Below are 27,202 nucleotides of genomic sequence, written 5' to 3'. Positions count from 1 at the left end.
TTTTTGCCTGTGGAGATGGTTGAAAGGAGAAGTCTACAAAGAAAAAGTAACCACAAGAGTTCATTTGATTGTTCAGATTAGAGTATTGTAGTCCTCATAAAAGAGTGCAAAGACAACCTCAGAAGAGCTACATGTGGTGTTCTCAAGAGAAGTCAAAAATGCATTGATGTGGGCATTGGAATTTTTGAAAATAAACTGTGAACATCCTATTTGTCTTTGCTTTAAGTTTGTTTGGGGTACGGAATAAAAGCTGTATCTCTGTACTCAGTAACAATTGCACACACATTATATGGCATTTTTTATTGCAATTTATCTATGCTGCCACTACCTAAAATATTTAACATTTCTCCTGAAACACCCTGTATGTTTATAGGATATTCTGGTAATTTTGAAGAGATGGAATCAAATACTAAATGTTTGTTCCGATTTTTATTTGGCAGCAGACTTATTTATCTATTCAGCATAAGTAAATTGCTCTTTTTATGCCTCTGTAGACAGGAAAAACATATATAACCTATTGGAATAGCATCAAAAACTGCAAAATACCTTTTATTTACACCGTTGTAAAACAGTGTTTATTAATGCCATAAAGTTTCATCTCTGAATACTTCCAATGTTGTAAATCACTTGTACTTAATAATTGTGACATTATTTACACATGCTAACTTTGTTTAAACAATGCTTGTGCATTTAAAAAAAAATCACATGAAATCTTATCTGTCCAGAGGATTATGCCTCTCATTCATTCAGTAGATGATGATTATAGATTATTTTTAAGAAGAAACCTGTGTAGTTTACCTTTTATACGACTATGGTGGCTGCATTCTCTTCCCATTGTTTTACTAAACCAAGAGTCCCAGTGGCACAAAAACATCACTGATTTCTGGAACTCATTGTTACTATAGTTCTTGCAGTAAATGCTCAACTGTCCCTTATTTTTGAAAATATGTTTCTTTATCTGCAGGAGAACATGTAAAACCATCTATAAAATCTAAAAATAAAAGCAGCATTTTAAACTAAATGTGAAAAATCAATATGCCTTAGAACTGAAGGAATGAAAAGAGGGTGAGGGAGGTTATAGTTTTGACATGTGGAAATGAAATGAAATAAGAATTTGACAAGGAGCAGTTTATTAGGACAGAAAGTTACTGCAGCTGAATGTGGACATAATTTCCAGGTAAGAGTGAAATAACCCTTGCCACAAACCTGAGATTAAACAAGATTATCTCTATAAAAATTGGCCATAATTTTTTTGCACCAGGACATTATCTTCCACTTATGAAGAATTATTACCAAAAATTACAGCGCAAATAAACTTCAAAAACTACAAGTACAAAATCTGTCAATGACAAATGCATACAGAGAAACCACAGTTTGCTACATAACTGCAGATTAAAATAAATGTGCTCACAATTATAAATACCAAAATACAAACTGCAGTCACAAGCCACTGTGTATGGCCTCTCTCTCAGTGTGAAATAATATCTCTCGAGGCACTTTCCTAAAAACTGATTATTTCAGCAATTTATCTTAAACCAGTACAAAATGCATCTGCTTGCTCCAAAATGACATGTACAAAAATATTACGGAAAGCATGCAACAGGATCTCTGTGCCAGTATTTCTTATTTCTATAATACTTATGCTCACTAACTTCAGTCCACTATGCACTTATTACATTACATTTCAACAAGGTACAAAAGACAGAAAAATGTGACAATATCTGATAGACACACTTCCTTAAGTGTTGTAACTTGTAACAGCCGAGACAGAATTAAAATATCCTCAAAGAAGTAAGTTTCCAAGTACTTAGTACCATTACGAGATTAAGTAATGCTCGGCAAAAGATTTCTGAACAGTAAATGTCTCTGTTATTAACAATGAAAACTTAAAAATAATAAAATGAAGCTCTCAGAGGCATAAACCGCAAAAAAAATATTAGCTGGAAATTACTGTTTCCAGAAAGATAATTATAAATAAGGTTCTCACAGAAATTTCCTGATTTATAAATTATGCAATCTTTCTGTGACACATTTTGCAGTTACTATGTCCAGTATTAATTAGGTAGCATAAAAAGAATGTGGATCTCACAGATGATCTATTCAAATATCTGCAGACAAAATAAAACAGTAATAAGAAAAATTACAAGTCACATTTCATACTGGACATAAGAGATCAAGAAATATTGCCACCAATGCGTATACTGTACTTCACTATAACTAACACATCCTTGTGCTAAATACTGGTCAGTTCCAGAGGTTGTATCTTTAAAACTGTAAATACAGAGTAATGACCCATCAAAATTTGGATCATCAAGAGGAACAATGAGAAGTACTTTAATTTTCATCTTCTTATGTTGTTTTATTTTTTCCTTTTGCTGCCACACAATCAGGAAACAAACATTCTGATGGAGGTCAGCAATTCACTTTCCTGAGAGTAAGTCCTCTGCACCTCACAGACGTCCAATGTCCACACACCGCTGACAACTATCCTATTTTACTCTTATGATACATTTCATGTTTTGTAAATAATAAACTTATGTACAACAGAGACAACAAAAATGCCAATATCTGATTCAAGCTGCCACATCAAAATACTGAAAAAGACAAAAAAACGTATAAAATACATGACATACAAATATCCATACAACACTTAGCTGAAATGCAATATGAGCATCAGTAATTTTATTTTTAAAAATCACCGATTCGTCACTAAATCACAGTTTTCTGTAGTTCGGCTTGAACTTGCAAAGTCACTTACTTGTAAATATGCAAGGGACAACATGTCCAAGCCGATACTATCTTTACATCAGAACTTTCCCATGTGAAGATTACTTACAGAATCACTCAGAGCTACAGACACCTGCTGCAGAGTGACTAAAGAATTGCTATGGGTGTATTTCTTTTCTTTTTTTTTTTTTTTTTAAATGATCACTATATTCAACAGCTAATGCCCATACAAGAATTCTTGGGCTTTATTGATTGGGACCAACAGGTATAAACAAATACCCAGGGTACCACTTGTCCAAATCAGTTGGTAACAATACATGTCATATAAATAAATTATTTTGTCACGAGTATGCACCAGCAAGGACACACTTCATAACGAGTACAACGTTCCAAACTTATTTCCCACTTGCAAATCAACTGCCGATCTGCACGCACAGACTATTTGCGTCGACTAGCTTTCTCCGCCATCTTCTCAGCTTTGCGCTGCAGGCGCTCCCTCTCCTTGCGCTCTTTCTCCTGCTGCCTGCGCTCCTTCTCCACCTGAACCCGCAGCTCCTTCAGTTTCCGCTTCAGGCGGTTCTTGTCCTCTCCGTTCACGCCAAGCTGCTTGAAGTCCCTCGATTCCAGCTGCAGCAGCGTGGCACCTCCCACTTGCATCTCGAGGAACTTTGGAATGTGCTGCTCCAGGCTGAGAGCCAGCAGCCACTGGCAGACCTATTTGCAAAAACAAAGGCACACCATCACATTTATGTTACTGAGGATTTATGATATTAGCAATGTCTTTGCTAGGATGAGTGCTCTCATCTTCAGAGGCTTCAAGCAATCTGGACTGCCATGTGGCAATGTGTGGTATGTCTACGAATTCAATAATTTTCTTCTTGCTCGATTTCGTAGTCCTCATTAGCTGCTCAAATGAAAGCCACTGTTCCACAAAAGTTATATTTCTGTACTATATTTTATTTTCTACTATTTGTCAGTGACCATTTTCAAGCCCTGCTAGAGAACATATCAAAGAAGCTTTTAAAACACTGTCACATGATAATTTAAAGATTATAATACATGAAAAACTAAGGGTGGGAGGAAACAATGTAAAGTACCACAGGACAAAATGATTAGAAGCTACTCACATGTACATACGATAAGACACAATAGGTTAATAGGGTGTCAAAACAATCCATGTGTACATCCTCTCTCAATCAGTCCCTATTAGATATAATGCAGGTTAATACTTACATAAGTTTAGTACAAACTGCTCTACAGCAAACAACCCCAATGATTAATGCACTGTCAACAACCAAACAAATCAAACACAAGCTCAGAATGGGTGTGGGTGGATCTGGAAATACAAAGGAACCATCCCGCCATTCACCCTACGTAAGCCTCAATCTCGATGGTCGGCCACCAAATTCAGCTGTTCTTGTTGTAAGAGAGTTCGGTTTCCAAAATTTACACCATATCGCTCAGTTCAGGTTGTCAGGCAATCTCGTTACGAAGCACACTAAAAGTGTGAAAACTTCATTATGGATTTTGAATAAAATAATTTTGGGTATTAGGTTGTCATTGTAAAACACTAAAGCAACTGAATTGTCACTGTTGTGGCCACTTCTGAATGGTTAACTGCTGGAAGAGTACAGAAGAAACTCTTCCTGATGCTCACTTACCTAACGTGAGAGGTGCCAGTGACCACACAGGTGATGTTCTGCATCACAGAGGAATTAAACCCGTACTACAGACTGGTAGCAAGATCTGATTTTTGTCACGGCCCACAAAAAATGCCACAGATGCTCTCCACACTGCAGGCATCTACAAACTTTGACAAGAATGTGGCAATGTCTGTCAGTGCAACCGTCTGAGCCATTAGTACTTTGTGTCGGAGCACAAACATTATGTACGACTGGGACAGAATGACAGGTCATCCACCACTGAACACAACAAGGAATATGGCCATTTTATCAACTGTCAAGAAACTCGTGTGCCTGCTCAGTAGCTGTGGATGCAGCAGTGGTAAGTAAGAGAGGCTATCAAAACAATTAAACATCTTAACAGCACTAACAGGGAGAATAGCTTCCAGTTACCAATTGCCTGGAAGCCAGCAATTTTAGTCTGGCGGACTGCTTGTGTTCACCAGCTGATAGCGCCACTTTACCTGGTTTTAACAGCATAAACAGTCGCCGCAAGTGAACTACCGTGCAGCTTCAGTGCTTCGCTACAGGAAAACACTATCCCTGGATGTAAGATGCTGATTTTCTGTTGTCTACTAATCACCTACAAAGCGTTGCCCTCCAGTCACCTACCAGAGTAGTACACAAAATAATCTTCCACACAGCCACCTCCCTCCATAGTAACCTCTTTTCAAATGGTCCAATGACATCCCAGATATGCGACGCTGATTGCCAACAGGTAAACAAAGTAGATGGTATGTAGAGAAAGACATTCACCAGTAACCAGCAGTTAACTGTCCTGTTGAGGACCCTGCAAAGTCAGTCGAAACAGCAGCTACTTAGTTGTTTTAGTGTTTTATAATGATGTGGCCTGATACCCAAAATTATTTTATTCAAAATGACACTGTTCATGAAAGCCTTCAAACTTATATTCATAATGGATTAGTCTAAATACATCATGCTGAAGTCTTTTGTTGCAGTGCATCCATCCTTCATCTGACACAATGCATGGACTAAGTGGAGGGATAGGTACGATTGGTGTTTGTTTAACATCCCATTAAAAGTGAGGTCATTAGAGAGCTGGATCACAAGCTCTAATTGGACAAGCACAGAGTATAGGAAAGGAAATCACAGTCCTTTGCAAAGGGCTAATTCAGGTTATGTGCACTAACTGATTTAGAGGAGACTATGAGTAACCTTAATCTGTGTGGCCAATGGGATTTAAAATTCACTCCTCTCAGATGCAAGTTCAATGTTCAGTCCTCACTTGGTGATTAGGAGGAAGGAATTTACTTCTGCAGAATGCAAACAGTTACCATTACCTTGGCATGGTCTGACAAACTGACAGTTAACTAATGAACTGTCGAAATATAACATTGCAGCTGAATCGGTAAGTTATGAAATCATTGGACTGGCAACACTCAGATTGCCAGCAAAGTGGTTCACCAATTCAGCTGCCTGTAGCCAATCAGAATTGATAAAAAAAAATTTAGTCCACAAATTGGAAGTCCATGTACCTTGTTCTTTGAATAACTGTTACTTCTTTATTTGAGATTACTGAAGCTCTTACTTTTAAAATCTACAGCAAGTAGTTCAATTTTAAATGTATGCAAGCAATATTTCCCAGATATAATTTAAATTGAAGCCTACAGTGCTCAGTCATGCAGATCCTTTAGATTCTTTCAAACATGTACAAATATAACGAAGGGCTTTTACTGTTCCCAGAAAATCAAGTTTCTGCTTCTTTCTGTGACCACTACAGGTCATGAGTTACAGTGTTATTTTGCAGGCTGCTTCTCAGTTGGCAAGTGGACTCTTATGTGAGAGGGAAGTGATATTGTGTCTCATGTAAATTTAATTTGTTACTTCTGGAAATTTATTGTAAAATTACACAGCAATAATTATCATTAGGTTGGATTAATGAGCAATTTGGGGGCAGTATTTTAATTCCTGATACATACTTGTTCCTTTGACCACTCTGTAACAGGAGCGCTCTGCCAGAAGTGTGAAGATTTCTTCTCAGAAGAAAATGACGAACCCATATCTTGTGGGTGAGGCGGTGTCCAAGCTTCGACATCTGCAAATTAGCAAGAAAACATGCACGCAGCATAAGACCACAACTTTCTCTTGTTGGACCTGAGTATTCTAAAATAATAAGTATATACGCAAAAGTTCTTGTAGTAACTGACAGTTCTGAACAGAAATAAAATTATTATGGGAGACCATAATTTGCATGAGTGGGGGGTGGGGGGGGGGAGGGGGGTGGGATGATTTCTACAACCTCCCCAATGTTATGATGTAAGTTCATCTTGCTTGCTACCAAACCCAGTCCAACTATGAACTTCCCAATTTCATCCCACCACTGCAAAGTAATCTTCCCAGAGTTCCTTTCTTCACTCACCAAATCAATATACGTGAGTCCATCAGTTGAGTTATTTGAATTCAATTATAAAAGTTGTGGAAGCTGTATGCTTAACATTTTTAGTAAACATAGTGACTACCTATTTACTGAGCAGTAGTGGAAATTCATTTAAAGTATTCAGGAGTCTGCAAGAGAATTTCATAAATTTCAAAATTTAATGTGGAATAATAATGTAGAATGGAGGAGTCAATTTTCACCACCTCCCACCCCTGAATTTATTCTAGATGTCAGTGGCTAAGGCAATGGGAAGGGACCTTTTTTCTTCCACATACTACATTTATGAACAAAACTAACATCACTCTCAGTTACAGCACACCGATATCAATCGGTAATAATAATGGAAGTATAAATTTCAAGTAACACTGAGTTCTAATTCCAAAATCATGCCTGCACACTCAGAACTTTTTATGTATAATAGCTACATCTCCTCTCCTCAAGCCATTTCTGCCTTTAATTTTTTCTGTACCGTATCTTTTACTTGCGATCTTTATTTATTCCAAAAATCTTATTTGGTTTTTTTCTGCTTACAGTACATCTCTATTCTTTACTAACATTCTCCACACACTAAATTCTATGTGCAATTATTGTATCCGATACAGACAGCATATAAAATTAACTACCTTGATGTATTATTCTATCTCTGAGGAATAATTGTATTAATGTTGCTCACTGGAGATCAATTTTTAACTAGTTCAGAAAATGAACCCAGTGCGAAAATTCAGTGTGCTCAATAACAATAAACTTTTATCAACTGAATGATGTCTCGAGTTGATCTAAATTAGCAGAAGACACTCTCGGCAATACTGCTAAATCAGCTATTGTGGTCTGACCACAAATATTAATCGTACATTGTAGACAAACAGCATTTATTATAGAAGGTTTTCTGTAGTACAGATGGAGGAAAAACATTTGGAATAAATTTCTCAAATTTCTTCAAGAAACTTCTCCGTAGTCAAAAAACATAAAAAATTGATTGCCAAGTGCAGCTAGTCCTATGTAAGTGAATATCAAGAGTTCGAGTTTGGAATCCTTTGAGTCACAACAGAGCCATGAACTATTTATCATGTCATACCAGCTGAGTGAGGCCCCACTGCCGAGCTATCAGCTGTTTGTAGTGTGGCCTAGGCAGACGGAGGTGTGTGTGTGTGTGTGTGTGTGTGTGTGTGTGTGTGTGTGTGTGTGTGTGTGGTTTAATTCAGAATAAGGCCGAAAGTTTACTTATTTAGCCGTCTTTTGGTGAGAATATCAAATAAAATATTTATTCATTTGTAAATTGAATTATTTATGAATATTTGAGTACATTAATTTTTCCTCAGTTGCAATCGGAAGGAAGGCAACAAGGGGTTTGTTTTTTCTTGATGCACTGTGAGGTGGTGGTGATGAGAGATGTGTCTGAGTTTACAAACACTAAGTTTTGAAAAAGTGATTATGATACTTATTTGAATATCACTGCCACTTCCAGTGTTGAAATGGTCACTGTGAATGATGGTTCTTTTTTTTTTGTGAGTTGTACAGTAAAAGCAAATAAAAGAAGCAGCCATTTACGCAAAGGAGCCCTGCTGAAAAGCATTCAGTACAATATTATTAGTACATATTTACCACGAGCTATTGTGACTAAGTGCTCGCATGCCAGAAGCAGAACCCTACAGATGAACTATTCTAACATAAAACCAGAGCCATTTTCCACCATAGCTACCAGTATGGTATATTATTGTGTTGCGTAACAATAAGACTGAACATCACACAATAATACAATATGGGTTATAACTTAATGCAATTAATGCAAACAATAAGACGAATAAAAGAAGAGACATCAGTAAATATTTGGCGCCCAACGTGGGTCACCAAATATATGCTGATGCCTCTTCTTTTAGTCGTCTGCTTCTTTGTTCTTATTTGTCCCAGCTTTTTGAAATCTCTTGTTGAAGAAACACGATATAATAAGTTCTGTAGTGATAACAATGAAGTTATGCAACAGTTGGTGATTTAACTTTTTAAACTGCTGCTTAGCAAATATTGTATGTGATTTACAGGACAGCTTGATTACACACTGGTGTGTAACGTATTTTAAATTGAGCACGCCAGTTTCAGTTTTCCATAATGGGCTAAACGACACTCTTGTAATAACGTGATCTATCGTGAAGTCTAACTGGAACTGGATTTGTCTCCATCCGAGTCAAAATCATAAAAATAAACTTTAACGCACAGGTCAACAAACCGTACACACACACTTTTGCATTCTAAGTGACAACTCATCTCAGAGTAAAAGCTGCACATAAATTCACACTTTTTTCATGCATCCAAAAATCAAAACACCTTTATATTAAACAGATAAATTATGACATACAACTACTAATTAAACATTCCCGATTCTGAGTAAACTTCAAAAACTTTTATTTCATTATCAATAAAATTTATCACCTGAGACAAACTATTAGTTTGCTAAAACGGATTCAGATTACAGGAAACTCAGGTCTGGACGATGACGTCATGAATCGATACTTGCTTAGAATGAACGAAATACGTGCACTGAAAAATACTGTCCGTTGAGTGATTTACTGACTTTTACGACAAATTAGGTATCCCTTGAATCGCTACACCGTCCCACGTCACCAGCACGTGCAAAGTAAAGGGAAACACAGTCACTTGTGAGCGAGCGGTCTAACGTAACGATGTCCCTATGTTTTTGAAACAGGAACAATGGAGTTGGATCAAGATTGAATGTGCCAGAGGTCGTACAGCACGACAGTCTTCAAGAGGCGTTTGGCATGTTGGTTAAAAGTCTCCAATGAATGTTGGCAAACTGGGGCAGAAAAGCATTGGGCAGGTCATCATAGCATCTATGAAGAAGTAGTGCATGCTGTTGCCACTTTAGTAGACAATGATCGATGCCACACAGATTCTTGAGCTAGCCCATGAAACCGGATTAGCGCATACAAATGTGCTTTGCATTCTTAAGGAACACCTGGGCATGCGAAAAATTGCATCCCGTTGGGTTCCACATGACTTGACGGAAATGCAGAAATGGATGCACTACGACACTGCTCAGACACACTTGGAGCGCTATGAGTGCTTTCTTACACTGTTTCATAACACTGGATGAGACATGAGCCACATTGTAAGAGCCAAAACTGAAATGCCAATCCAACAAATAGCGTCGTCATGGGTCTCAGCGAAAGTCTAAAGTGCATCAGAGCCCAGTATGGTGAAAGTTATGGTGATTCTCGTGTACGACTGCGATCGTGTTATCCTAACACATTACGTTCCTCCATGGCAGGCCGTCAATGCGCAGTATTCCTGTTCGTTTTTGGAGCATCACCTGTGACCAGCTTTGCGAAAGAAGCGATGACACTTTCTGTGCAACCCCACCCATCATTTTGCACGAAAATGCGCGGGCGCATACAGCACAAGCTGTTGCTGCTCTGTTCGGTCGATGGGACTGGGAAGTACTGTACCATCCACCATACTCCCCGGATTAAAGTCCTTGTGACTTTGACTTGATTCCGAAGATTAAGGAACCACTTCATGGCATTCGCTGCAGAACTGTTCCAGAGATTCGACAGGCAGTAACCGCCCCATTCTTACCATCAATACAACAGGCTCTGCTGACAGTATACCACGCCTTCCACATTGCTGGCAATGGATTCTACACAACACTGGAGACTACTTTGAAGGACAGTAATGGATGCAAACATGTAACACTTTTGTTTCAGTTGTGAATAAATAGTTGCCACTATTCAAGTTCCAACCCTCGTAAATGTGAAATTCCTGTTGAGCTCCTGACCAATGAACACAGAGCTGTCGAGTTCAAGTTTGCTTGGTTTTACGAGACAAATACATATGGCATTACGAGACAAATGCGTATGGCATTTCAATATGAGCAATACAAAGTAATGACAACATACACGAAGAGACAGGTGCTTGTAAAAAGTATTTCTTTCTACAACTGCCCTAAAGAAGGATTGAACATCTCCGCAACAAGTATAGTGATGGGTGCAAAACAAGCATGTAGCCCCTTGCTGTCTGATTTTTAAATATCTGTACACTAAACTCAAATGATTTTTACAAATGAAAGACCAATAAAAAGAAAGAAGAATATTTCTCAAGGGACTTTTATCATCAAAAATACTGTAAAGAGACTGGTAACAGCCATATAGCCCATTTCATTAGAGAGAATGAAGTTATTTCTTACAGGTAAAGGAAGAGCAGTACCATTTCAGCAGCAGTAGGAGGAGGAACAATAACGCTGCAGAGAACGAAGAAGACTTCATATCTGCCCTAGCACACACGTTACCCAGTGTTTAACAATGTGTGCTACTAGCAAAGATAGGGTGGGTAAAATGCTCTCCAACAGTTTAAACATAAAAAGTTTTGTGAACTGCAGTACTTCAATGCTACAAAACGTTTTGCACCGGAATTCTGGGACACCATCTGCATATTAAGTTAGATTTCCTTTATTTTACATGTAATAATCTCATTGTCATTAAATGCTCATAGGTAAACGCTGTTTGTACTGAATGGGACGTACTGGTGAAATTTCAACGTTGTCATACATAAAAAAAATTAATGAGGGCTGAAAATTGTTTCATAACATATCTTGGCATGCTGAATTCAGTGGCAAATTCAATTTGCTAAACAAATTTTTCATCACTTTTGAATTTTTGAGTTTTGATTTTTTTTTATGTCCATACATGGAGTTTTTGGTTACCACGGAATGTGTTCACAAAAATGTTTTCAGTCAAAATTGTTTCAAGATTGATGGAGGAGTAACATTCTTTTTATTGTGATCATTTTGATTTTTTGAAAAAAGTTGAAATACAGTCGCTTTACTATTACTAGATAAATGTGAACAGTGCAGAAAGTTAACTGAAACATTGATTTTATATGAGTAGGTCTGTATATGTGCGTAATCTGTACATACATATGTAGTTGTGTCTGTATATGTGTCTAATCTATATGTGCATCTGAAATCAACATACATAAATATGGTTAACTATGACTTATGTTTCATTTTGCAATTTCCAAACGTGCAGATTGACGTTCGCAGCAGACTCAATTGTTATAAAGGTTTCTGGTCCATGATGTGTGGCGATGGGATGTGAGGTTCTTAGTGTGAGCAGGTGAGAAACATTTGCAGACAGTCCAGTTACTTTACATAACTTTATTCATACAGTGACACATACATACACGCTAGCAGTCAACGTCTCTGCAGTGTTCCAACTCTAATGTGACGCGAGAGGCTGGCGATTGATGACAGCATGACAACTGGCAGCCAGGAAAGACCCATTTTTATTCTGTGTGACCAGCTATACCCACAGCCAACGACACAACCATGCAGACACAGCAGAGACGAGAAAGTACTTTCCATGTTCAAAGGTGAATGTTCGTGTACACTACTTCTTGGCTCCTTTAATGTTCTTTGATATGATGAAGCACCACTAACTACCACTATAAAACATGCCTCAATGTAAGAAACACTCAGTAAACTGTAGTGAGACAGTGAAGAGGAGATGGGAAAACACAAAAATCAAAGAATACTGAAGTGTAAGTGACAATAGTGAAAGTGTCAACAAAAATGTATTGTATGAGGAAAACATACTTATAGAAATGAAATTAGGAATAGTATTGAAAAACACAATGTTGCTATTGCTAGGGATAAAAGAAAAAGCACTGAAGGATAGACAAATGAATCTGAGTGTATTCTATTTGAATTTTCAGTGTTATCATCATTATTACAAAAAAAACTAACTGCACTGATTTTGACTGAAGTACCTCGAATTTTGAGTTAGATCCCACATGCTGGGGTTTTCACAAAGAATCACACTAAAACGTTCTGTCTGACTGCAAATTCAGTGGAAATGAATTTTTCAAATCAAATATTTATACATAGAGATGATGCTTCAAACAAAATACAAGCTGAGCTCCTTTTGATGTAAACGCGTCTATGCTTGGCATATGTATATGCTAGGAGAGGCTATTTGAGCATTCAAGAATTTGTGATGATTACGAATATGCGACCTTTCTCCTGAGATATGACGATGGTCTGAAAAGTTCTCAGAACGGAATATAAAAAACTGCTTACATCACTGAAACTTTTTTATTTTTCAATATAGTCTCTTTGTAGATTAACGCACTTGGTCCAAAGATGCTCCAATACCTTGATCCCATCTCTAAAACGAGTTTCCTCCAGGCCTGCAAAATAGTTGTCAACCCCGGCTATCAATTCTTCGTTTGAAGTGAATCTTCATCCACCAAGAAAAATTTTCAGTTTTTGGAGAGATGAAAGTCTGACGATGCCATATCAAGTGAATAAGGCAGGTGTAGCAACAATTCATACCTTAGTTCGTGTAATTTTGCCATGGTGATGGCACATGTGTGCAGGTGCACGTTGTCTTGATGGAAGATGACCTCCTTCCTTGCTAAAACTGGCCTTTTTTTCGTGTATCTTTTGGTGCAATTTGTCCAGGAGGTTAGTTCTCCATTAATTGCTTGCCCAATGGGAAGATAATCTACAAACAGAATCCCCTTCACATCCCAGAACACTGATGCCATGACCTTTCCCACCAAAAGAATTGCCTTTGCTTTCCTTAGTGGCTGAGAATCAGCATGTTTCCTCTGCTCTGACTTATTTTGTCTCTGGGGTATAGTAGTGCATCCAAGTTCCAACTGTGGTCACAAACCAGTGCAAAAAATCTTTTTCATTTCTCCTAAAATGGGCCAAACATTGTTCCAATATGTCTATTCTTATGCGCTTTTGATCCAGCATCAAGAGCCGTGGCACTCATATTGCAGATAATTTTTTCATTTCTAATTCTTCACTTAAAATGTGATATATCCTTTCAGATGACGTCTGGAAAGTGTGAGCAATTTCACGCACTTTCAATCGGTGATCCTTCATGACCATTTTGTGCACTTTTGCAATGATTTCTGGAGTAGTGATACACCTTGGCTGACCACTGTGCGGATCATCATTTAAGCTCTTCCGACCAAATTTAAATTCATGGCAACAGTTGAATATGAAGGAGCAGAGCCCACAGTGTATTCTGGAAATCGGCATGAATGTCCTTTGCTTTCATACCTTTCTTTACGTACTTATTCACTACTCGAATCTCTATTTTTCCATCTTCGCAAATCACTACACAGGAACAACAACAGAGCCATGTTACCACCACAGCTCTCTTCCAAGAGCACTAACGTGACACATGTTTACAGGCAACAGTCCAATGAATATCACGTGAACAACTCGTTGCGCTAGTGCTGATCTCTCGTGGTGATTTCAAGAACTTTTCAAACCACCCTCATAGTTTTCAAGAACATGTGCAAGGGGTACAAACTGCTGATGATAAAGCTATGAAACTAATTTTTTATGAATGTTGGCTAATAGTAAAAGAAGTACATATAACTTGTCAAAACTGACTAGTGATTTTGAGCTTGTTGAAAGTGGCTATAGTAAAGATTCAAAACTGGATTTCTGAGAATAAGCTTATTCATAATGATCTTGAGAAAAATGTAAAATTGGTTTCTGATAATGAGCTTTTTGATGATAATATTGGGAACAATGATACAATAATGCAACACTCAGATGATAAAACAGATTTAGGTGAGAGTTGCGATGGTTCATGGCCAACTAGAGGTTTCTGATGAAAAGTTGGTTTTTCAAAACTCGAACTAATTAAATACTATCTTGGGTTGCTTATTACTCACACAAGACACACTAATTTAGCCATTTTGTCAATCAAAAATAGTGTAGCTAAGGCTTTCGACTTTGATGAAAAATTTGAAGATTTGTAACAGAAAAAGTTAGAAGGAAGAGAGTCCATGCTACATGTTAAAGTCACCTATCACCAAGAACATCCTTTATTATTTGTTGTGCTTCATTAAATGTCAGTTAAACTACGTAGTTAGTTTTAATTACTTATTCCCATTCTTAAAAACTGTTCACAAAACAGTTAATGTTACATTTTGCTTACATAAACACTTGTACCAAACAACCCCCCCCCCCCCCCCCCAGTACAATTATTTGATGTTTTCGTGGGGTTGATTGGAGTGGGCAGACAAATTAAAACAGCACACTGGGTGCCAATCAACCTAGCTATGCCACTGCTCACAGATCCTACTTTTGTGTCTTGAAGAATGGTACTGATCAAGTAGGCTACCAACTCTGATATTCCTGTTTTACAGATAAACTCCCACCAGTGACGATGTTATGACCTACATCCATAAGAAGTTGAAGCACTGACATGACAAACTGCCCATGTCACAGGCTACACATCGCCACCTATTCTACTCCATGACCAAGTTCTGTCAACAGAAACAGTTCCCAATTTTCACCCAAGATGAGAATTTATCTGCAGGTTAAACAAACTCAAGGCGGCTTTGAAATGGTGAGGAAATTACCTGAAGTTGCAGGTTTGCTCGGACTGGGCTCCACTGCAGGTGATACGCTGCCAGAGGAGGAGAGAGAGGACGGGGACGGGGGCTCACCCTCGCGGAGCGGCGAGACTTGCTGCTGCTGCTGCTGCTGCTGCTGCTGCCACAGCACGCCGGGTGATGGTGCCAGGCTCTGGCTTTGGCTGCCCATCACCTTCTTCACTGTAGACCGAAAGCACATATTGAAGTAGGACAAATTTATCACACCTGGGAATGAAACGTGAATGAATGTAGCAAAATCGATGTGTTTGAAGAGATAAAGATAAAAAGCAAGTATGTTAAGGAAAACAGCAATATATCTGCACAAGATTAGATTGGACTAGATGTACTTTTGTTCCCAATAGATCCAAAATGAAGAGATCCTACAGGATGTAGAACATGTCAGAAAAACAATAATACACAATAAATACTCACAAAGAAAAACAAATATGCCAATTTCCCCAGATGAAATGGTCCTCATGGATGTGGAATGAGTTTAATAACCTCTATTTTTTGTTATTTAAAAGGTAATGAATAGCTTTTATCAAGACACAAATGTTCAGTACACTGAGGTGAATATGATAATTCTCAGGCTATTGTAGCCATGCAATCATCATCAACTAGAAAAACCTTTTTGCAACACCTATTCACAATGATTGCATTACTGCAGTGAATTTATACAGAAATCAGAATGTACAAATACTTCCATTAGTTGATATTATCGGCATAACATGCACATCAGTTGGTTCTGCTAAGAAATTCATCACTGAAGGAGGAGCAGTTGGCACTTGGGCTGAACTTCATTAGTAGACTTTTTATGGTTGCTGGAAATTTACTGAAACTGCGTGTTCCTTAATAACGGAAACTTCTCTGGGTCAAAGTAAGTGCTAAATTTTTGACAATACAATGCAATTGGATAGATAAAAAAAATTACCAATTGGCAGCTGGAGAACACACACATAAAAAAAGGTCGAACAATAGAAAATCCAGGATGGAATGTAACAATATTATGACAAGGAAAGTTGCTAATCACCGTATACCGGAGATGCTGGATTGCAAATAGGCAAAACAAAAAGACTTTCACAATTAAAGCTTTCGGCCATTAAGGCCATAATCAATATAATCAATACTACACACACACACACACACACACACACACACACACACACACAAAACTGCAGTCTCAGGCAACTGAAATCACACTGCCAGCAGTATATAAAAAAAAAAAGTTTTTACATATACAAGATTCTGATTCTGCTTCTTTGGGCTGAAGGGCTGAAGGGGAAAGAAGGGGGTGAAAGAAAAGGACTAGAGAGATATAGGAAAAGTGGTAGAGTTTGGAAAAGTCACCGAAACCTCAGGTCAGGGAAGACTTCCTGGATGGAATGAGAAGGAAAGACTAAATCTTTGGGAAGATTATTCTTATTTCTGGGAAAGGAGAGGAGCAGATAAGGGGAAAAGATCAGTATGTGTGTTGGCAGAGACTGGTGCACAATGTTAATTGGGAGGTGATAGAACAGGGGTGGAAACTGTTGGTTGGAGGATATGGGGACAATAGGTTATCATATGTTGAAGCCAGAATAACTTCAGGAGCAGAGAATGTGTTGCAAGGGTAATTCCTATATGCACAGTTCAGGAAAGATGGTAGTGGAGGGGAGGATCCAGACGGCAAGGGTTGCACAGTAGCCACTGAAATCAAGCATGTACCACCACAGCATGGCCCACTCTGCTCTTGGTCACAGTTTGGCAGTGGCCATTTATCATTATGGAGAGCTGGTTGGTAATCACACCAATATAAAAAGTTGTGCATTCGTTGGTTTTTCTCTCTCTCTCTCTTTTTTTTTTTTTTTTTTTTTTTTTTTTTTTTTTTTTTTTTTTGGGGGGGGGGTTAAGGGCGCTCAACTACTGAGGTCATTAGCGCCCAGTCACAATTGTTAGAACACATAGAATCTAGTAAAACTCAAGGGGGGGGGAGGGGGGGGGAAACCAGAAAGTTCGTACAAAGACGCAGATAAAATAAGTGAGAGAGTTAGATGTCTTTGGACAAGCCAGTCAAAGTAATAAAACGAAGAACACGAGCAGCTGCTCGAGCGTCATCAGCTAGAACATCCTGTAAAGTAGATGGCAGAGACAGGACAACACGAGACTGACTAAAACGGGGACACGACAATAAAACATGGCGCACGGTCAATGCATGACCACAAGAGCACTGCGGGGCTGGGTCACCGGAGAGCAGGTAGCGGTGGCTAAACCGGCAATGCCCAATCCACAACCTGGTCAGAAGGACCTCTTCTCGCCGAGATGGTCGGGAGGAGGTTGTCCAAGCAGTTGGGAACGGTTTTACTGCCCGGAGCTTGTTTCCTTGAAGTGATGACCAAGTATCCCACCACAATGACACAAGCCTCCTACAAACAACCCCACTAATGTCAGATGACGGGACACAATGGGAGGCCAGCTGAGGCAGGAGGACTGCAGCCTTGGCTGCAGCATCAGCAGCCTCATTCCCAGGCACTCCTACATGGCCGGGAACCCACAGAAAGCTGACAGGAGAGCCATCATCTGCAAAAGAATGGAGGGACTGCTGGATCCGTTGCACCAAGGGATGGACCGGATATGGAGCTCCAAGGCTCTGAAGAGCACCGAGTGAATCAGAGCTGAGTACATACGATGAATGGCGGTGGCGGCAGGCATACTGAACGGCCTGATGGAGAGCAAAAAGCTCGGCCGTAAAACTGGAACACTGGTCAAGGAGCCGTATTTAAAGGTGACGGCCCCGACGACAAAGGCACAGCTGACACCATCGTTAGTTTTGGAGCCATCAGCGTAAATAAAGGTGTGACTGGCAAGTCGCGCACGAAGTTCGACAAACCGTGAGCAATACACTGCAGCCAGAGTACCCTCCTTCGGGAGCTAGCTGAGGTCGAGATAAATATGAACCGGAGCCTGGAGCCAAGGTGGTGCCGGGCTCTCACCCTCTCTGAAGGTGGTAGGGAGGGCAAAATGTAATTGTCGAAGCAAGCGACGAAAGCGGACTCCAGGGGGCAGCAGGGCAGACACATACAACCCATACTGACGGTCGAGAGAATCGGTGAAGAAGGACTGATAAGAGGGGTGGTCGGGCATTGACAACAGCCGGCAGGCATACCGACACAGCAGTACGTCGCGCCGGTAGGTCAATGGTAATTCGGCAGCTTCAGCATAAAGACCCTCGACGGGACTAGTGTAGAAGGCTCCGGTCGCAAGACGTAACCCCCAATGGTGGATGGAGTTGAGACGGCGTAAGAGGGATGGCCGAGCAGACGAGGCTCCCATAATCCAGCTTCGATCGGACTATGGACCGATACAAGCGAAGCAGGACAGTGCGATCCGCTCCACAAGATGAACCACTAAGAACTCCGAGGACATTAAGGGAACGTGTACAACGGGCAGCCAAATAAGAGACGTGTGGAGACCAACAAAGTTTCCTGTCCAGTGTGAGCCCTAGAAACTTAGTTGTTTCCACGAATGGGAGAACAACGGGACCCAGATGTAAGGATGGCGGAAGGAACGCTTTATATCGCCAAAAGTTGATGCAAACCGTCTTCTCTTCAGAGAACAGGCAGCCATTTTTCACACTCCATGAGTATAGGCTGTCTAGACAATGCTGAAGGCAGCGCTCCAGGAGGCATGTTCTCTGGGCACTGCAGTAGATCGCGAAGTCATTGACAAAAAGAGAGCCTGAGACATTAGGTGGAATGCAATCCATAATTGGATTGATCGCTATGGCAAAAAGGGCTACGCTCAAGACGGAGCCCTGAGGCACTCCGTTCTCCTGGAGGAAGACGTCGGACAATACGGAACCCACACGTACCCTAAACTTTCAATCTGTTAAAAAGGAATCAATAAAAAGGGGCAGGCGACCGCGTAGACCCTACCTGTGCATAGTGCGGAGGATACCTCCTCTCCAACAGGTATCATAAGCCTTCTCCAAATCGAAGAACACGGCTACCGTTTGGCGCTTTCGCAAAAAGTTGTTCATGATGAATGTCGACAAGGTCACAAGGTGGTCAACAGTGGAGCGGCGGCGACAAAAGCCGCATTGAACATTGGTAAGTAGCCATCGAGATTCAAGAATCCAAACTAACCGAGCATTAACCATGCGCTCCATCACCTTACAGACACAGCTTTTAAGAGAAATGGGGCGGTAACTAGAAGGAAGGTGTCTATCCTTCCCGGGTTTGGGTATAGGAACAACGACGGCGTCACGCCAACGCATGGGGACTTGACCTTCGGTCCAGACGTGATTGTAGGTACGAAGAAGGAAGCTTTTACCTGCCGGAGAAAGGTGTGCCAGCATCTGAACGTGAATGGCATCTGGCCCCGGAGCAGAGGACCGGGACAGTGCAAGCGCACGTTCGAGTTCCCGCATAGTAAAGGGGGCATTATAAGTTTCCAGATTCAGCGAGTGGAAGGAAGGTCACCGAGCCTCTTCTGCCTCTTTCCTGGGAAGGAAGGCAGGGTGGTAATGGGCGGAGCTTGAAACCTCCGCGAAAAACCGGCCGAAGGCGTTGGAGACAGCCACAGAATCAACAAGGACCTCATTACCTGAGGTCAGGCCAGGTACCGAGGAGTGGGCCTTAATGCCCGACAGCTGGCGCAGGCCACCCCAAACGACAGAAGAGGGAGTAAAACTGTTAAAGGAGCTGTTTGTATCCAATACAATTCGCCAACATAGGATGGCGGCGAAAGGTGCGTAAAGCACATCGTCGAGCACGGATAGCGTCTCTACAAGCCTCATTCCACGAGGGGACAGAAACGCGACGTGAAGAGGAGGTAGCATGAGGAATGGAACGTTCGGCAGCATTGATGATAACAGCCGTGAGGTATTCGACCTGACTGTCACAACTGAGAAAATCGTGGTCCATAAAGGTCGCCAGGGAGGAGTGAAGTCCCCAGTCAGCTTTTGGTATGTTCCAGCTCGAAGGACGTGGGGATGGGGTGTGGTGCAGGAGACGAACGACACAGGGAAGTGGTCGCTCGAATACGTGTCAGAAAGGACATACCACTCGAACCGACGGGCAAGAGTGGTAGAACAGATCGAGAGGTCCAAGTGGGAGTAGGTATGAGTAGAGACCGAGAGGAAAGTCGGGGCGCCAGTATTGAGGCAGACAAGATTGAGATGGTTGAAGACATCCGCCAAGAGGGAGCCTCTCTGACAGGATGCAGGAGAGCCCCAAAGGGGATGATGGGCATTGAAGTCGGCAAACAATAAAAACGGCGGAGGAAGCTGAACAATCAGGTGCATCATGTCAGCCTGACTAACTGCGGATGACGTGGAGTATAGACGGTACAAACAGAAAAAGTAAAGGCAGAAAGAGTAATACGGACAGCTATTGCTTGGAGTGGGGTGGTCAATCGGATGGGATGGTAATAGACATCGTCCCGAACGAGCAACATGACCCCACCATGAGCTGGGATACCGTCCACAGGGGTGAGGTCAGACCGCTCCGAGGTATAGTGGGTAAAAGCAATACGGTCAGTTGGGCGCAACTTGGTTTCCTGGAGACCAAGGACGAGCGGACAGTGCAGGCAGAGGAGCAGTTGTAATTCCTCCCGATTAGATCGAATACCTCTTATGTTCCAATGTAACAAAGCCATCGCTAGTCAGAAAAAAAGGGGGAACGAAACTGGTGAAGAGCTGGTCACCTCGACGGCCAAGTTTCGAGGGAACAACGCTACAACCGGCGGGAGGCGGATCCTGTTCCATCGAGTCGTCGCCAGCTGCGGCCGCTTTCCCAGGTTGCGTAGGAGGGGCAGCATCATTCGCCAACGAGAGGCCAGCTGAGCGCCTAGCAGCAGAGCGTCCCGGCAAAACTGAGGACGGCCGGGAGCTGCGACTCATGGATGGAGCATCAGACGAAACGCGCCGGGGTGGAGAGGGGGATAAGAACTTCTTCTTGGAGGCCTTCTTGGAAGTCCGATGAGGCACAGGGATGGCGGGCGGGACCCGAAGAAGGTCCTCACGCGCGGGGTCCGTATTGGAATGCCGGACTTCGGAAGCCGGGGTCCGGAACGTGTCCCCGATGGACACCTGAGAAGAGGATTGCTTCTCAGGCGGCGGAGGGTGAGGAGGAGGAAGGGTGGCCCCTGTGGCAGAGGGGGCAGGGGCTGCGAGGGAGGAGGATTTGGAAGAGAGGGATTTGGGAGGCGGAGGCATAGACCACGGATGGGGTGAGGAGGTGGAGGGGGGACAGGATAGGGGTGAGGATACTGTGGAAGGAGTGGACACGACTGAGGCAAACGAAGTTCTCAACGTCACGGGATGGAGCCGGTCATACTTCTTCCTGGCCTCAGAATAAGAGAGATGATCCAAAGTTTTTAATTCTTGAATCTTCTTCTCCTTCTGATACGCGGGGCAGTCTAAAGATCTAGGCGAGTGGGTGCCAGGACAATTGACGCACCGAGGTGGTGGGGTGCATGTATGGTCCTCACGAAGAGGACGTCCACAATCGCCACAAAGGGGCTCAGCCTCACACCGTGACGACATGTGCCCGAAGCGCAAACACCGAAAGCAGCGCATAGGAGGTGGGACGTAAGGTCGCACGTCACACCGGTAGCACATCACCTTTACCTTCTCTGGGAGAACGTCCCCCTCGAAGGCGAGGATAAAGGCCCCGGTGTCGATGCAACGGTCTTTGGGGCCGCGCTGGACTCGCCGGACGAAATGCATGTCTCGGCACTCCAGGTTGGCCCTGAGCTCCTCATCAGATTGCAGCAGGAGCTCCCGATGAAAAATAACCCCCTGCGTCCTATTCAGTGCCAGATGCGGGACAATGGACACTGGGATGTCCCCTAGTCGGTCGCACACCTGGAGCGCCGCCGACTATGTGGCGGAGGTGGTCTTTATAAGAACGCATTTTACTGAGAGCCTCGATTTCCCCGAAGATGTCCTCGATGTGCTGGACAAAGAACATGGGCGTGGAGGTGGCAAACGTCCCCCCCATCGGTCCGAGAACATACTAAATAGCAGGGGAAGTACTTCGCCCCAAGCCGGCGGGCCTGTTCTTCCTCCCAGGGAGTGGCCAAGGGGGAAAGGGCAGGAGAACCAGAACCAGAGACAGTACCTTTCTTTTTAAAAGACTCGGCCGCACATCAGCCTGATACATGTTGACGTTTCATCTGCAAAACGTCCGCCCCGATACCACCCACTCCGACCAGGGGCTCTCCCCACGGGCGCCACCCAGCCTCAGCAAGGGCCACCGGGCAGGATGACCGTTGCCGGGAGTCCTGATGCCCCAAGGAGACAGGCGTCTACTCCTTGGCCGACATGGGGAGGGTGCAGCTCAGGTGTTGTCAGGGGCTACAACCTAGAGGGTACATGACAACCCCACCACAACGGGCTGGCTACCGTGCTGGATGTCGGGTGCCATGGAAAGTCCATCATAATCGTAGGTGCAGATGGGGATGCACTATGGGCGTAACTTGTGCAACCCATCAGGCGTTTAGGCCCAATTTGAGAAATAGTGGGTGTGGTTACAACGCCGTTACAATGCTGAGTGCCAAGGTCGTAGTGCACTGAGGACCAATGATACACCACGTAAGGCGTCCTTCCCTAAAAGGCTCGTACTTCTGTAGAATTTTGAAAAATGGAGGTCAAACCCCAAGAGGGACCATCACATGGAAAGCCGAAACGGTTGAAAACTCCTTTTAGTCGCCTCTTACGACAGGCAGGAATACCTCGGGCCTATTCTTACCCCGAAGCCGCAGGGGGAGGTATGGTAAGTTGGTGGTGGTGGTGGTGGTTAGTGTTTAACGTCCCGTTGACAATGTGGTCATTACAGACGGAGCGGAAGCTCGGGTTAGGGAAGGATGGGGAAGGAAGTCTGCCGTGCCCTTTCAAAGGAACCATCCCGGCATTTGCCTGAAACAATTTAGGGAAATCATGGAAAACCTAAATCAGCATGGCTGGAGATGGCATTGAACCGTCGTCCTCCCGAATGCGAGTCCAGTGTGCTAACCACTGCGCCACCTCGCTCGGTAGGGTAAGTTAGTGACAGGACTGGAATAGGAAGTGCTGTGAGGGTGGATTGGGCACGTCTTGCACATGGGTCTTCCACAGGAATATAATCCCTGTGGAAAGGGGTTGAGACTGGGAGTGGCACAGGGATGGTCCAGGATGCTGCAGAGTTTGGGTGGGCGACAGAGTACTGCAGGGAGTGTAGGAAGGAATGATCTTGGGTAGGATGTTCCTCATTTCAGTGCATGATGACAGGTAATCGAAGACCTGACGAAGGATATGATTCAGTTGTCGCAGTCCAGGGTAGTATGGGATGATTATGAGGTGCTCCATTGTAACTGATAATTGGGGGGAGGGGGGGGGGGGGGGGGGGGTGGAACAAAAGCAGAGTGAACCATCCTGTGGCACAACATGCAGCTGACCATAACATGCTCGATTTCAATGGCTTCTGCGCAACCCTGGCCATCCAGATCCTCCGCTCCACCAGTAGCTTTTCTAAACTGTGCACATGGGAGTTATCCTTACAATAAAACATTCTCCAATCCCAAAATCACCCAACCAACAGTTTCTGCCTCCTATGCCTCCTACCTACTCCGAATTCAAACAAACACCCCCCCCCCCTCACCTTCACTGTGCACTTCTCTCTGCCAACACACCCACTGGTCTTTTCCCCTTCTCTGCTTCTCTCCTCCTCTCCTATAACCCCCGCCCTCCACCCACACCTCGACCCCCATAGCCTCGTGACATTGCAGCTGACACCCTTCTCCTGCTTCCTTCTAGTCCCTGCATGGTCTACCAGCAAAAGCTCTTCTTTCCTCCACCCGTATCTTGATATCCCTCCTCTTTCCCTGCCCCACATTGGATTCTGCTGCTTTTATTCAGTGCGATTGTTGCAGTCTGGCCAGAGGGGCTGGAGACAGTGGTCACGCACGAGTGAGGTATGCCTGTGTGTGTGTGTGTGTGTGTGTGTGTGTGTGTGTGTGTGTGTGTGTGTGTGTTTTCCTTTCTTCTCCGAAGAAAACTTTAGCCAAAAGCTCAGTGTGTAATAGTCCTCTTGTTGTGCCTGGTACAACTCAACATGTCATCTTTACAATAAGCAGCACATTCTTTTTTTTTTTCCTAATACTGTTGATACTGGTGACTTTTGTCATATCCACAATACTGCATCAACATTGGGACATATAACTGATGAGATTGTATCTGTCCTGGCTGAGACACCATGACCGACTTCAATTTAACTCTTCTGTCAGGACAGAACAGCTGCTGTTAGTTCAGTTATTATGAAAGCACATCACTATTAATCAGTTGTTGCAGAGATATTATGTCAAGTACACACACACACACACACACACACACACACACACACACACACAGATATTCAATGTACATAGATGGTGCATAACTAGTGTCACTCTGTCACGTGGACATAAAAGTATTCAGATTAATTTAATTAAACTAAAACTGAAGTATACAATTTTTCAAAATGCTCAAAACTGCACTTTTGTGGCAGTTAATGAAAAAGGAATGAAAACTGTGAAATTAGATTAAGACTGCCATGATTTATCCTATGTTTTTATCATTTTCTTCATATTGTGGCTCTAAGTGTTCTTGGCTATAGCAACGACTGTGGTTGTTATGGCTCTGCAACATCAGAAAACAGAATTGGCGCAAAATTGCCAACTAATTTTCCACTGGGTAGTTCTTTTGTTTGATTAAAACTGTCCAACTGGTCCTTTAGATGGATATAAATTTCAGTCCCTTCTATCACATCCATGGCTTCACTTTTCTGTATTTTATGCAGGAACTGTAGTGATGTTTTAATAGTGTTTGTTTTGTGGTTGGAGGCTTTTAAGTTTACTCTTAAGTGTGCAAACAAAGGTGGAGGGGTTACTCTCACTTATTGTGTGAGTTGTTTAAACCAGGTGCAGATCTTTTTGTTTGTCAAATATAAAACTTCTGGCAATCTTTACAGTTAATTTTGTATTTTCATATTGGGCAGAATGTTATAATATCTATGGTGTATGTCTCAATAACCACTGTAGACTGATAATGTTCCTTTAACTAGCTTTTACTTTTGTGCTCTTGAAACAAATTATTTTGCTGGAAACAATACCTAAATAAGAACATATGAGAACTTTGTTTTTCTTTAATTCGCACATGTCTATGATTAAAGTTATTTCATCTATGGAATTGGGGCTCTTGTGTGTCCACCAAGTCTATAGGAAAAACCATTATTTATACCTATGTTCTGGATGATATTTTATTATTGTTCAATCTTTTTCTCGGTACAGTGACCAGTCTTTGTATCATGGCGTGACAACATATAAGTTTGACAAGCTTAGTCATAGATAATTTCATCTGTTGTAGTGGGTTTATGAAGGAAATGTAACTTTGACATTTTGTTTGAAATTTTTAAATCCAAAAAGTTGATGGTTTTGTTTTTCTCTTTTTCTTTACGGCATTTAGTTTTGATGTAAGCTACTGAACTGAGATTGCATGACATTAATCTTATCTGTTGTGCCACCGAATAAGATTAGAATATCGTCAAGATACCTATGATAATAAAGCAAACAATCGAAATTCCAGGTAGGAATATAAACAAAGTCTAGTCCCTGCACACTCCACGAGACAGCATGTGTCTCTCCCCCACCCTTACACTATTATTGCTTCCACATCCCCTTCCCCACCCCTCCAGATTACTGCCTGCATCCCACGTGATGTTGCATTCCAGCCCAAGATGCTGTAAAATGTTAATGAAAATATCAGCTAATGTACCTGCAAGGCATGAACCCATTGCTATCCCATCCTCTTGGAGATACATTTTGAAATTAGAAGTATTTGTATGTAGTGATCGATTGTTGTGTGTTCTACTATTTAACAGACTCCAGCCCGACTGATTTTCTCATGTTTGAAAACGTTAATTGATGATTTCAATAGTCTCTATTTCTGAAATATTCGAGATTTCGAGTGATAAGAATTTTCAATTACCTGGAATCCTTATATTTTTAATTTTGTCGAGGATATCCAAAGAACTTTTTATTTTGTCTTTGTTCTCATAATATTCCAGAGTATCTTCTCTTGGTGCACTCTTGGACAATGTGCTCCACAGCCTGCTCTGCTGCTTCACAGTCACATTCAGAGCTATTGACGACACCCCATCTGTGCAGGGTATCCCTCCTTCTGGAATCGCCTGTTCAGATCCTGTTTAGGCAGCACAAAATCTTTTTGGGTAGTTCAGATGGTGATGTTGGTATAATGGGATCTTTGTAGGTGTTGCAATGGAAACCTTTTACTGATCCTTCTGTGTTCCCTCCAGCACAAAGAGTTGATGCTGCAACAGGGCATCATTTTCCCACTCGGATCTGTGAGACATGTAGGAGTGTGGAGCATTATGCAGTCTAGTACAGATTCTGAAGTACTCTTTGTTGTATGGAAGCACAATTCTTCTTCCATTGTTTACATATGGCCTTTATCATCTCAGGTCTGTTGGAGCAATATCTGCATGGGCGTCAAGCAAAGGTTTCTATACAGGTTTTAGTGGTCTGGTTATGATAAGCTATCATTCATTTATATTTACGATCCATCTGTTTGGTATGCCTGCTCCCTGCACCAGAGTACTCTACAGCTGTGTACACCAAGGACTGTGGGTCATCTCTCCAGGCTGTTCCTGCCAATTCCCGTATTGTTATTTCTGGACTTTTGTTTTGTCCAGTCAGCTGCAAGTGTTTTTCATGTGGTACAGAATGACCAAGAAAGTTGTCAGTGTATTTTGCATAATTGCTGTGGGTCATCTATTTGCACCAGATGATTTATACCTCATATTTATTTAGGTGTCCCAAGTCTGCTGTCACACTCGTAGATGCTTCACTCGATGGCAAGTGCTACATCATCATCTTGGCAGAAGTTCTGTGAGGTCACTATTGGGAAGTCTGAAGTACATAGGTTAACTAGAAGAGGAGACAATATTGAGTCTTGTGGCAGCACGTT

General features: G+C 42.2%; 1 protein-coding gene across 1 annotated transcript in view; it reads right to left on the bottom strand.

The window, feature by feature from the left end:
- Positions 1 to 1,113: 1,113 nt before the first annotated feature.
- The window catches only part of LOC126252635 (uncharacterized), a 204,952-nt gene continuing 178,863 nt past the window's right edge, over positions 1,114 to 27,202 (bottom strand). The window contains 3 exon segments of the mRNA XM_049953538.1: positions 1,114 to 3,441; positions 6,350 to 6,465; positions 15,208 to 15,402. Coding sequence (XP_049809495.1) covers positions 3,166 to 3,441; positions 6,350 to 6,465; positions 15,208 to 15,402 — 587 coding nt within the window. The 3' untranslated portion in view covers positions 1,114 to 3,165.

This window comes from Schistocerca nitens, chromosome 4 (assembly GCF_023898315.1).
Source record: "Schistocerca nitens isolate TAMUIC-IGC-003100 chromosome 4, iqSchNite1.1, whole genome shotgun sequence".
Lineage (NCBI taxonomy): Eukaryota > Metazoa > Arthropoda > Insecta > Orthoptera > Acrididae > Schistocerca > Schistocerca nitens.
This window is presented reverse-complemented; position numbering and strand designations above follow the sequence as displayed.